At 37.8% G+C, this 10,711-nt stretch overlaps 2 protein-coding genes across 6 annotated transcripts; one reads left to right on the plus strand and one right to left on the minus strand.

Moving 5' to 3' along the window:
- The first annotated feature begins 502 nt into the window (after window positions 1–502).
- cenps (centromere protein S) lies at window positions 503–3,615 on the plus strand. Its single transcript, XM_034687138.1, has 5 exons — window positions 503–758; window positions 1,920–2,043; window positions 2,902–2,935; window positions 3,063–3,129; window positions 3,338–3,615. Exons 1-5 carry the CDS (start codon window positions 729–731, stop codon window positions 3,449–3,451), a joined length of 369 nt encoding a protein of 122 aa, XP_034543029.1. The 5' UTR covers window positions 503–728; the 3' UTR covers window positions 3,452–3,615.
- On the minus strand, window positions 3,308–9,296 carry tardbp (TAR DNA binding protein). Of its 5 annotated transcripts, none has more exons than XR_004631811.1 (7): window positions 9,019–9,296; window positions 8,523–8,899; window positions 7,655–7,818; window positions 6,704–6,844; window positions 6,429–6,599; window positions 5,280–6,343; window positions 3,308–4,620 (listed from the first exon to the last, which is right to left on the minus strand). XR_004631811.1 is itself a non-coding variant. In XM_034687112.1 (6 exons), exons 2-6 carry the CDS (start codon window positions 8,761–8,763, stop codon window positions 5,846–5,848), a joined length of 1,215 nt encoding a protein of 404 aa, XP_034543003.1. In that variant the 5' UTR covers window positions 8,764–8,899; window positions 9,019–9,296; the 3' UTR covers window positions 4,683–5,845. The 5 variants fall into 5 exon arrangements, 3 of the variants coding, with proteins under 3 accessions (XP_034543003.1, XP_034542997.1, XP_034542981.1); XR_004631806.1 differs by having other exon boundaries at window positions 7,655–7,830; window positions 9,019–9,295; XM_034687112.1 differs by lacking the exon at window positions 3,308–4,620 and having other exon boundaries at window positions 4,683–6,343.
- Window positions 9,297–10,711: the final 1,415 nt, after the last annotated feature.

Here is a 10,711-nt window from a genome sequence, read left to right on the forward strand (position 1 = left end):
CCTTGTCTGTTACCTGAAGAATATTATCAAAACATCATCTGAATCTTAAAGACAAAATGTTCTTTCATTAATAGTTAACAAAAAAAGGAACATTTTTAAATTGATAACATCCTTAAGATGTTCTTTGAATGATACACTCAAAACATTATCTGTTACCTAAAGAATATTATCAAAACATCATCTGAATGTTAAAGACAAAATATTCTTTCATTATTGGTTACAAAAAGGGAACATTTTTAAATTGATTACATCCTTAAGATGTTCTTTGAATATTACACTCAAAACCTTCTCTTTAAACATAATTAGAACCCATAGGGAATGTTAGCCATTGTGGTGAGAACATTCCCTGTTAGCTGGGTAAGCATCTGTCGACCAAAGTGCCCAATGGAGGTATACAACTGACATATATCACAGTCCCTACGCTGAATTCAGAGGAGACATGTCACTAAAGCCACAAAGAATAGACTTGTTTTTAGCCGCAGTATCTCCTCCACACCACAAGGTGGCTCTGTAGAAATGTTAACAAATACAATCTGAACAGTCTTCGGTTTGCTTCAATGTTTTTACCGCGAGTTTTCTTTTGCAGCCTGCGGTCAACTCAGAGTACACAACAAACATTGGAGAATTAACCTGTGTTTTTTCCACTTTCACGCCTATATTTCACGAGCTTTAACTCCAAGTAGTCTTCGCTACAAGTTGTGGTTGTTGACAAGTTTGTTCGCAATATAATGTCTGTCAACACGGACGAGACGCAGCAGGTAAGAGCATTTTTTAAGAGCATTGTTTTAAGAACAGTTCAGTCAGTTGTGTTAGAAATATAAGTTAGCTAATAAACCAGGCTACATGACCAGGCTAGCTAACCATTAACGGTAGGGACAGAAAGCAACTGATAGAAAAATGTGACTTGCTGCACTGGGAAAAAAATGCCCCTCCAAAAACAAGAAAAAAAAAACTTATTTCAAGTTACTTTTATCTTGAAATGAGCAAAAAATCTGCCAATAGAACAAGTGAAAATTTGCTAGGCAAGATTTGTTAAAATAAGACGTAATATTTAGAAAACTGTGATCTTAAAATTAGCAGGGAAAACTTATTTTACTAGTATTTTAAAGCTCAGTGTCTCAGTATAAGCTAGGAATGCTAACAATTAGTATTTTTTCACTCAAAAAAAGATTTTTGCACCAATACATTTCATGTCAACATCTTCATTTGAGATATATTCACCTTAATTTGAGTTGTATTATAGCAGCACTTCTCTAGGGTTAAGACCATCTTGTACTTGATATAAGATTACAAAGTTTAATTTGAGCATTTTGAGATGCAATATCTTCTCATAGTTGGCTGCATATACTAATATTCAGTCATGTTGTTTTTCAAGGATAAGCCAGCTATGCTCAAACGTAGGTGTTTCATTGTGTGCGTGTAGTTTGAGGATGTATATTTTTATATGATTTAGAAGAAACAGTGCCTGAAAGTTTCCTTTCTTTATTTCTTTCTTTCTTTCTTTTATCAATGGAACTGTTTTCTGATAGATTCTCCAATAAAATGCATTTACTTAAATCAAGTCAAGTGTTTGTTTAAAATCAAGAGTGTCTGTCTTCTACAAATAAGATCTCAGCTTGAAAAATATATGAAATGTAAAATAAACCTTGTTTCTTCTACATTACAACTCAAAACAAGATAATTTCAAGAATGTTTGACTGAACAAGATATTTAAGATGCATTGTCTTAAAACACGTCCCTCTATCTTGCTCAAATGTTACTTGTTAAGTAAATGTATCTTAAATCAAGTGGGAGAAGACATTTTGACTACAAGTTAGACAATTTCACTTGAGATTTTGAGTTTTTCCAGTGTGTGTTGTATATTGTACAAGTTGACATGTAACTAGTGTTTTTAATGTGATATCATGTTGACATTTCAGAGGTTAAAGGCCGCCGTGCATTTTACAGTGGGTCGGCTGTGTCAGAGAACCGGAGAGGACAACCGGAGAGAGTTCAGTCGTCAGGTCATAGCAGCGATAACAGAGACAGCTTTCAGACAATGTGGTGGGTGTGAAACAATAATAGATACAGCAGACTACACCACAAGTCATATGGGACACACATCATATTGACATTTATAATGCATACATATACTGTTGTATTAACTTGTGATTCTCAACAAGTTGCTACTTAGTAAAATGTCATCATTTTTGTTTGTTTACTGTCATCTGCTCAATGAGAATTTGGGTTTAAAATTAATGTAAGTGTAAGCCCATTTGATTCATACAGTGGCCCTGAATTGCAAATCACAACGGCAAATTAGAAAACCTTCCTACTTCTTCCGGTTTGGTTAATGTTGTAGTGTTTACTGAATTGCCGTTGTGATTTGCACTTCAGGGCCACCGTAGACAGGCCACACAAATAGTGGCCAATAGGTAATCAAGGACTTGCTTTCATTGATGGTTGCAAACATTAGTTGCTGACTTTGCTTTTGCAAAACATTTTTCAAAAATACTATACATTGATTTGTTTTTTTAACATAGATGAAAAAGTAATGGAATTTAGGTGAAATGAGAAATGGTTCTGAGATTTCTGTATCATTTAAGATTTAAGATCATTTAAGATTTAAGACATTGAACTGAGATGCAACGTGTTAAAAATCTGATGTATATTATTTTAAGTAAAATTAAGTGAGAAATTAGCCTGAAAGGCAGCTTAACTGGTGAATGAGTTGATATGAAAAACTCAATTTGGACACAGGGACACATTTTTTCAGCACAACAAAAGGTGCAGAAGTAGTGTTAAGTGTATGATAGGTGCTTCAAAATTATTAAGGAGTAATGTTCTGACCCCTTATGTCAAAGAATATGATGTTACTCTGCATTGCCACATTTCAGTCCAAACTTATTTTGCTAATTTCAGATATATTTGCCAAAGACCTGGAGGCTTTTGCGAGGTAAGAATCTGTACTTTTATGGCATGATTCATTATAGACAAACAACCATTCTCACTAACCTTTAATTTTTAGCAGAACTAATATTGTCACATTGCATTCTCATTTGACATTCTCATATCGGTTTCAGGCATGCTAAAAGAAGCACAGTGTCTGCAGAAGATGTGAAGCTTGTAGCCCGGCGCAACAAGACACTAGTGAGTTATTTCCAGTCTGTTGCCCGAATTACATTATACAGCACTGTCAATATGTTACATCAAGTCAAATCAACCAAATGTACCAATGCCAGTCACTGTAAAACAACACAAGCATGTTTCATCCTAATGATGTACTGGAACTGTGTAGGGATATATATTCTACAGTAGACAGCAAAAGTAATGTTTAATTTGCTTTTATTTATTTCAGTCCATCTACATACAAAATAAAAGTGAAGAACTGAACCAGGAGCAGAGGGATTTGAAAAAGAAGAATACCGGGAAGAGGAAGAGCAGAGACACTGAGGAGGAAGGCAGAGAATGACAAGACACAGGCAGGCCAGCAGTGTCTCACTGAAGCCCAACATTCAAATCAACATCAAGGCAGACCAATACATAACATTGAGTTTAACAAAGTACGATCGCTAATTTATGGGAAGCATGCATTGAAACTTTAATAAAATTCACAGCGTGTCTTATTTCATATCACAGTATTTTTGAGCAAATCATTTTCAAGCGTCATCTACCCTGGGACCTGCTGATCTGTCAAATTATAATGCATTAGGCATTTGTGTCCAGACAAAATAATGCCTTATGATTTTTTTTGATTTGTTTTATTGATAAAGTCCATTCTAAGTCACAGTAACTACAAAAAAGCCTGATGCAAACTAAAAAATCTATTAGAGAAGCTGGGACAACTAATATACCTGCTATTAATCTCCAAAATGATCTGTTGGTGCGTTTACCACTTACCATAGAGTACATGTGCCACTGTCAGAACCACCTGTGCAATCTAATACACCTGCCAGAAAATCTGTATTACACCGCTTAAGACAATTTAGGGGTTGAGTTGTGTTTTAACATTTAGGTCTGATGATTAAAGGGGCTCCCTTTAACAAAACTAAACTTTGATTTTTAAAAATGTTTGATTAAAAAACTGTGCATACAGGATAATCACAAATATAAAAAAACACCTGTTTAAGTTGGAGCTCTCCTGTAGGGTTAAGGCACAATTTGCTTAATTTACAACTTTTGGTTGCCATTTGACAAACTAAGAAGGCTCATCAGACACTCAACACAGTGATGCTGAATATAAAGTATAGCCCACTGGTAAACACAACTGTTACACTGTAGTAGATCATACAGGTGGTCCTTAAAAGTGGCCACTTGGTGTTTAAGACTATACAAACATCACTTGAATACTTTACCCAAATTAGCAATAACGAAGTGATATATGCAATTCCACATCGCTGAGCTTGTGTCTAAGATTCAGATATAGACAAAACTATCCTCTAACCTTAAAACTAGCTGTGAATGATCTATGAAGGACAATTCACTCTAAAAGCCATCAAAAGCAGCAAAAAGACAGGTACTACCCCATGTCATGTCTGAGAAGGCCACACACTGAAAGTGTTGGTACTTCCGTCTTCGTTCTTCAGAACAGACCTCAGTCAGGATTCAAACGGAGACCTCGACCAGCAGAGCCCAAGGTCCCTAGATATGTGAATCGAATTAGATGTTTTTTTATTTGACAAATGGACTCAAGTAGTATCAACTAAGCATCTATTCAAATGAACTTTATTAGAGAACTCCCTTCATTTGACATTTTTTATAAACACCCCACAAACAACAAGAGCTACTGGGAACCATTGGACACACACCTCCACGTTCTCACACTATCACTCGCGTCCCCCAGAGTCTTCAGCAGGTGTCATCCACATCAAGAACACACTTACAGATCAGTTCAATAACATGAAAGCACACACCATACAGCATTCAAATCAGATAATATAAGCAATACAAATATTCATCACAACATTCCACTACATTTTGATATTTCTGCACTTGATCGACATACTTAAGAGTAAGGAAAAACTTGCAAAGCTTAAAAAAAAAATCTTGAAGTACTAATTAAAGAATGTCCATGTTAGGAGAGGCGTTCGTAGCATCTGCAGCTTCCACTCACACACTCAAAAAGCAGTCAAATTGGGCTCTTTCACCGCACAACCAGTCCGTTTCACGCGTCTCTCTCCGTTCGCTCACTCATCGCTTCACTCTTCGTCACAAGCCATCCTCAATCGCACTCATCAGTTCTTAAAATGTCAGTTGCGCAGTTCTTTCCATTAAAAGTGGATAAAAGTGAAAACACCCACCGTCTCTTAGAACATGCGTGGTGAAGCCGTTCTTTGATGGCATAGCATTTACAGGTGGGAAGAGGGAGATTGATACCGATATCACCCCAAGAATGCTGCCAAAGAGGAGCTTCCTCACAGGAAAATGGAAGAGAGGTGAACTGCAGAAGAGATTTCAATGAAGGCTTTTCCACAGAACTTGACTGCAAATAAAGTTGCACTTAAAACATTTAGGTTTCAACCAGATTCTTCTCAATGCAAGATTGCCTTTTGGGTCGATGACAAAGCCGGATAATGGTGAACCACAAACATTCATGCATTTTCAAAATGGTTATATCACATTTTACAATACATGCATTAGAGAATCCAGTTGAAATGGATACAAACGAATGAGACATCAAAAATAGCACTTTAGTCAGACATCCTGGTAAACAACTCAATTCGCCACGTTCTAAATTAAATCTTTAGCATTTTTCCAAATGTACAAAACATCTTCCACAAAAGTGTTAAGTTTTCAGATACGCATCAACACCAGAAATAAACTTTGAAAAGACTCATCTTTTTCACAATACTTACCATACAAACATTTAACTTACATACCCCACCCAGACGACTTTGACTCCATACTCGACCCAAACCTGAGCTAAACCCACTTCCACTTGTTGTAGAGTTGGACCCTGTTCCCAGCCGAGACTAGCAGAGCTAGTGCCATAGTTGCTGTTACCTGTACTAGAAAACTGACTCTGGTCTCTGCTTGAGCTTGTTCCACTGGAGGTGCTGCCAGAGGTGGATGTTTGCTGCTGACTAGCCAGCATACCCATCATACCCCAACTACTCTGCAGAGCAGCCTGAGCAGCAGCCATCATGGCAGGGTTCAGACTGAAGGACCCAAAGTTTGCCAAACTACTGTTAGTGCTGCTCCCTAACCCACTACTTCTGCTGCTGGTAAATGCCTGAGCTCCAAAACCATTTCCAAACCGTGTTGTACGATCAAATTGCCTATTGCCGTGTTTGGGCTCTGCATTTGAGATGTGAACGCTGACACCTTTGATTATTAGGTCCTCTCCACAGAGAGACTGGGCAACCTGTGAGGACAAAGACATGAATCAGGTCATCCAAGCAGTGATAGCACTACAACAGAAAGTGCTTTCATAACATTTAACATCATACCTGATCATCTGCGAATGTGACAAAAGCAAAAGCACGGAATGGCTTAGGGATGAAGACATCTGTGACTTCTCCATACTGCATAAAGAACTGCCTTAGGTCATCAGTGGTCATGTCTTCTGTGCAACGGCCAACAAACACTTTTCGGCTCCTCAGCGGCTCGTCTGGTCCCTGCTGAGGGAGGGAAGCGGGGAGGAGATTAATTCTACTTCTTGTGGAGTGTTTAACCATTTTAACGGTTAAGAGATGGATATACGCATTGACATTACCAGATTCACCTTCGAGTTAGGGAGCTTGCAGTCACACCATCTTCCATCAATCATATGGCGCTGGGAGATCACCTTTTCTTGAGCCTCGTACTCTGTGAACCTCACAAAGCCAAATCCTTTGGAGTTGCCAGTCTTAGCATCTCGTTTAACCTGAGAGACAAACAACCACTCAGCACTGACAATCCAGCCATTGCATATAACCCTGGCAGAAGTACATTGGCTACATTTACATGAGACTTTTAATTCAGAATTAAAATTAAATCCTCTTTTAAAAGATTAAAAATGACCATGTAAACACCTAATTCCGAATGAAAATGACCATTCCGAATTAAACTTAAATCCAAAGTAAGTTGCTGGTTTATTCTGATACCAAACCCGAATAGAATAATCTCTCAATCATGTATACGTTCATTCCGCTTTAAATTAATTCCGGTCGTTCTGCGCAAGCTCGTTCCCTTGTCCTGTCGCGATGACGCACATATTCCCCGCTAGAGGGCACATATTTCAGGCTTAGGTAGAGCAGCTGTTGTAATAACTGGCTTTGATTCGTCAAAGTACGGTCTTCCGCCTCCCTTCTCCGGTCCTCTATCTCTCTTCTCCTCCTCAGCTGACGAAAGTGAAGCAGTATGTTTGTGTCGAGCTGCTTATTCAAAACTATACATCAAAATTAAAGCGAAAATTGTACTTATTGTGTGGTCTTCCATGTTGTAACCGAAAATGTGTCACACTCGCCCCTGTCCAATCAGAACCCTTCCTAACCCCCAGACCGGAATTGAAGCAGAATTGAATAAAGACGATTAAATGTGTGTTCCATGTAAACCTCAATTTGGAATTACTATTTCCATGTTAACGCGAAGGAGAATACTTCAAATTCCAAATTATTTAATTCTGAATAATTAATTCTGAATTAAAAAACATCATGTAACCGTGGCCATTCAATCAAAGTTTTTACTGTTATACCTGAACCATGATGACTTCTCCAAATGTGCTAAAGTAGTCTTTGAGGTCCTGCTCAGTTGTTTTCCAAGGAAGACCCAGGACTATCAGGTCAGATGTCTTCATGTCTCCTCTCTTCATTTTCACCGCAGAGGAGGCATCAATTTCCTCCATCTTCCTCTTGTTGTCTGGGGGTATGTCAACACAAACCAACATTTTGAAATTAGACGTACATTGAGATAAGAGACAGGTGAACAACGAGTTGACATTATGAAAGTTGTAGTAGGGGTTTCCAGGAGAGAAGTAGATAATCAGTACTTACACCTTTCTACGTATAAAATTATATTACTTAACTTACCTTATCTATTAATCAGATAGAAGTGTACACAGTGTGTATACATCTGTAATAGTTGCCATATTTTATTTCACTTTATTTTATTCTATTTTACCTTTGTCATTTCTATTATTATTTTTTAAATATGTCAGTACATTGTTGTATTCCCCTGTCCCGTGTTGTAAGCTGATCTTACAAAAGAAATTCCCCCAAAGGGGGACCAATAAAGTATATCTTATCTTACAGTTTTCTGTGCAGTATTTCCAGTCCAGAATCAGTAAAAACCAATTCATAGCAGGTGAGTCTCAACAAGTGTATGTCCCTAAGTTGTTGTAAGACTTGTTTTGTTGAGGCACATACCAGTGCTATCAATCAAAACAGTTGTCCTGCTTTGTTTATTAGCGTAATGAATTTGTGGGCGTCACAAAACGTGTCACGTCCTTCTCGTCTATTTTCAGAGGCTGCAACAAGCTACACCATGAATTATAAATAACGTTACATCTGGTCACATAATCGCACACAGTGTTCCCCAAACACAACGATGGGGTTGATATCTACCTTTTGGATAGTTCACCACATATACGACATTCCCCCATCCATTCTCTGGAGCGTGCAGGACCCCCTCCACGAGACGCACTCCTCGCATGCACTGAGACACGGGGCTCCTGAAGCGCAGGCCGCACGCCCCTGGAAACTGAGCTGCCACGGTTGAAAGCAGAACAGTGCCGTCGTCTTCGGATGGGATCTCCATGGGCTCCTCGTTTTCCTCCTCTGCCACTTTTATGTATACTTCAGCCATTTTTTTGTTTTTTAAAAAAAGGAAGGCTTCTCGATGTATCAAAACAAAACCAAAGTTTGCAGTAAGCTCGCTGATTGTCCACAATCGGCTAGCCCTCAAAGGACTGAATGAGTCCGGCTGATTTTGTTTGTTGAATCTGGTAGATAAACGTCTCAAGTCAACATACAATACAAAATGACATCAAATAAAGCTGAACATTAAATTAAGACATAAACAATATCTATCCTGTGGTTGCAAAAACGAAAATGTATCGACCTTAGTATTCCTTTGTTCGCTGGGAGCCGTGTCGTCAACACTGGACGACGACTGTTCGACTGTGCCGCCGCGTAATACAAAATGCGTACGTCCCGCGATAACTAATCCAACATAAATGATTTCCTTAGAATGGCGTCTGCCGAAGTGACTAAACGCGAACAATGTCAACCACACACTGGAGTCGTCTCTTATCAAATAATTTCTACTTACAACATGCAATGTTTTTGCACGAGGCGAAAGACGAAACCACTGAATGAGGCCTACCAAAATGGCATCATGTAAGCGGAAAAAGGAAGTACGTCACTGGACTGAACCATTTCATTCCGTGGGGATATTATTGTCTAGAGCAAGTCATTCACACAAGCATTCATTGGATTATTCTTACGGAAAACGTTGCATTACTAATCCAGTTGTTACAGTAAATATGTTTTGCTTTTTAATTTGTAAACTAAAATGTAATACATTTTATCGCTTATACATATATCATGCCCCCCCCCTCCCCTCCTGCGAGGGAATATACTAGGCCAGGTTCAGAGAATACAGCAGATTCGATTGACTACCCTGAGCTGGGATGGGAAGATGGCGGCAGCTTAGGCCGTACATCTCTGAAATAAATATACAGTGAACGGAGTCTGTACTTCATTACGCCAGATCTTATTCTGTGCCCCAAAATTGGTGGAATTCCCCCCACCACCACCACCCCTACCATCCGATTCTCCACATCTGTCGAGACTATTTAAAAGTCGTCTCAAAAAGAACATTTATTAATTAGCTGCCCCTAACCACACTGGCTCAGATACTCACTGCACTGTTAATTGTATTTCCTCAAGATTCAAAGGTTTTTATTGTCAATTTTCACCATATGTACGAATGCAAACAAGAACATCGAGATGCTGTTTCTCTCTTCCAAATAAAATAGCAAAAATTTAAATATAAAATACAATAAAATTCTAATAAAATACAGTCAAAAACAGCCGATGTACACAGTGCAGGAAGTGCAGTGCCGTGACAGTTTAAAAATGAACAAATGAAAATAGATAATAGTGCAAATGATATTAAGGTGCAGACAGTAATGGAGATAAAGTAAATGGTTTAATGTGCAAAAGCAGCTGAGGTAGAGTCCTTGTATGTAGTCTTGTCATAACTGCTGTTATTATTACTGTTAATTTCATTTTTTATTACATTGCTCTCTTACCACTCTTCTTTCCCTCTCTCTTCCTCTGTTTGTGTTTATTTATGGTTGGTAATGACAGATGAGGAAAATTAAATAATAAATAAATGTCAACCTGTCACTACTGAATCATTTCTAATACTGCCTGTAATTACTGCTATTTAATCTAATTTCCATTGTAACATTATATATATATAAATTGTATTCTAGCTTTATTTATCTATTCTATTTTTACTTATCTTATTTTATTTTACTTATTGAAACTTCTTCTTGATTGTTTATGTTTGGGTTGCTGTAACAACTGAATTTCCCCCCCAGGGGATCATTAAAGTAATATCTTATCTTATTTTCTGTTGTAAAGCACTTTAGATCAACTGTGTTGTGTAAAGTGCTATATTAATAAAGATGATTTGATTTATTTCTCAACCTTATTAGTATACCTTGACTTTAAGACAACCTAATTTCTTAAATACAGCATAAGAGTGTGTATAACAAAAACATCACTGTGTGATTCAAGATATT

This window comes from Notolabrus celidotus, chromosome 1 (genome assembly GCF_009762535.1).
Source record: "Notolabrus celidotus isolate fNotCel1 chromosome 1, fNotCel1.pri, whole genome shotgun sequence".
NCBI classification, from domain to species: domain Eukaryota; kingdom Metazoa; phylum Chordata; class Actinopteri; order Labriformes; family Labridae; genus Notolabrus; species Notolabrus celidotus.

Excerpts from the sequence above, each read along its gene's own strand:
- cenps (XM_034687138.1), top strand. The coding sequence starts at position 729 with ATGTCTGTCAACACGGACGAGACGCAGCAG. Across the intron at positions 759-1,919 it reads ACACGGACGAGACGCAGCAG|AGGTTAAAGGCCGCCGTGCA; the intron begins GTAAGAGCATTT and ends TTGACATTTCAG. Across the intron at positions 2,936-3,062 it reads GACCTGGAGGCTTTTGCGAG|GCATGCTAAAAGAAGCACAG; the intron begins GTAAGAATCTGT and ends TATCGGTTTCAG.
- tardbp (XM_034687090.1), bottom strand. The coding sequence starts at position 8,763 with ATGGCTGAAGTATACATAAAAGTGGCAGAGGAGGAAAACGAGGAGCCC. Across the intron at positions 6,845-7,654 it reads GAGAAGTCATCATGGTTCAG|GTTAAACGAGATGCTAAGAC; the intron begins GTATAACAGTAA and ends TTTGTCTCTCAG. Across the intron at positions 6,600-6,703 it reads GCAAGCTCCCTAACTCGAAG|CAGGGACCAGACGAGCCGCT; the intron begins GTGAATCTGGTA and ends TCCCTCCCTCAG.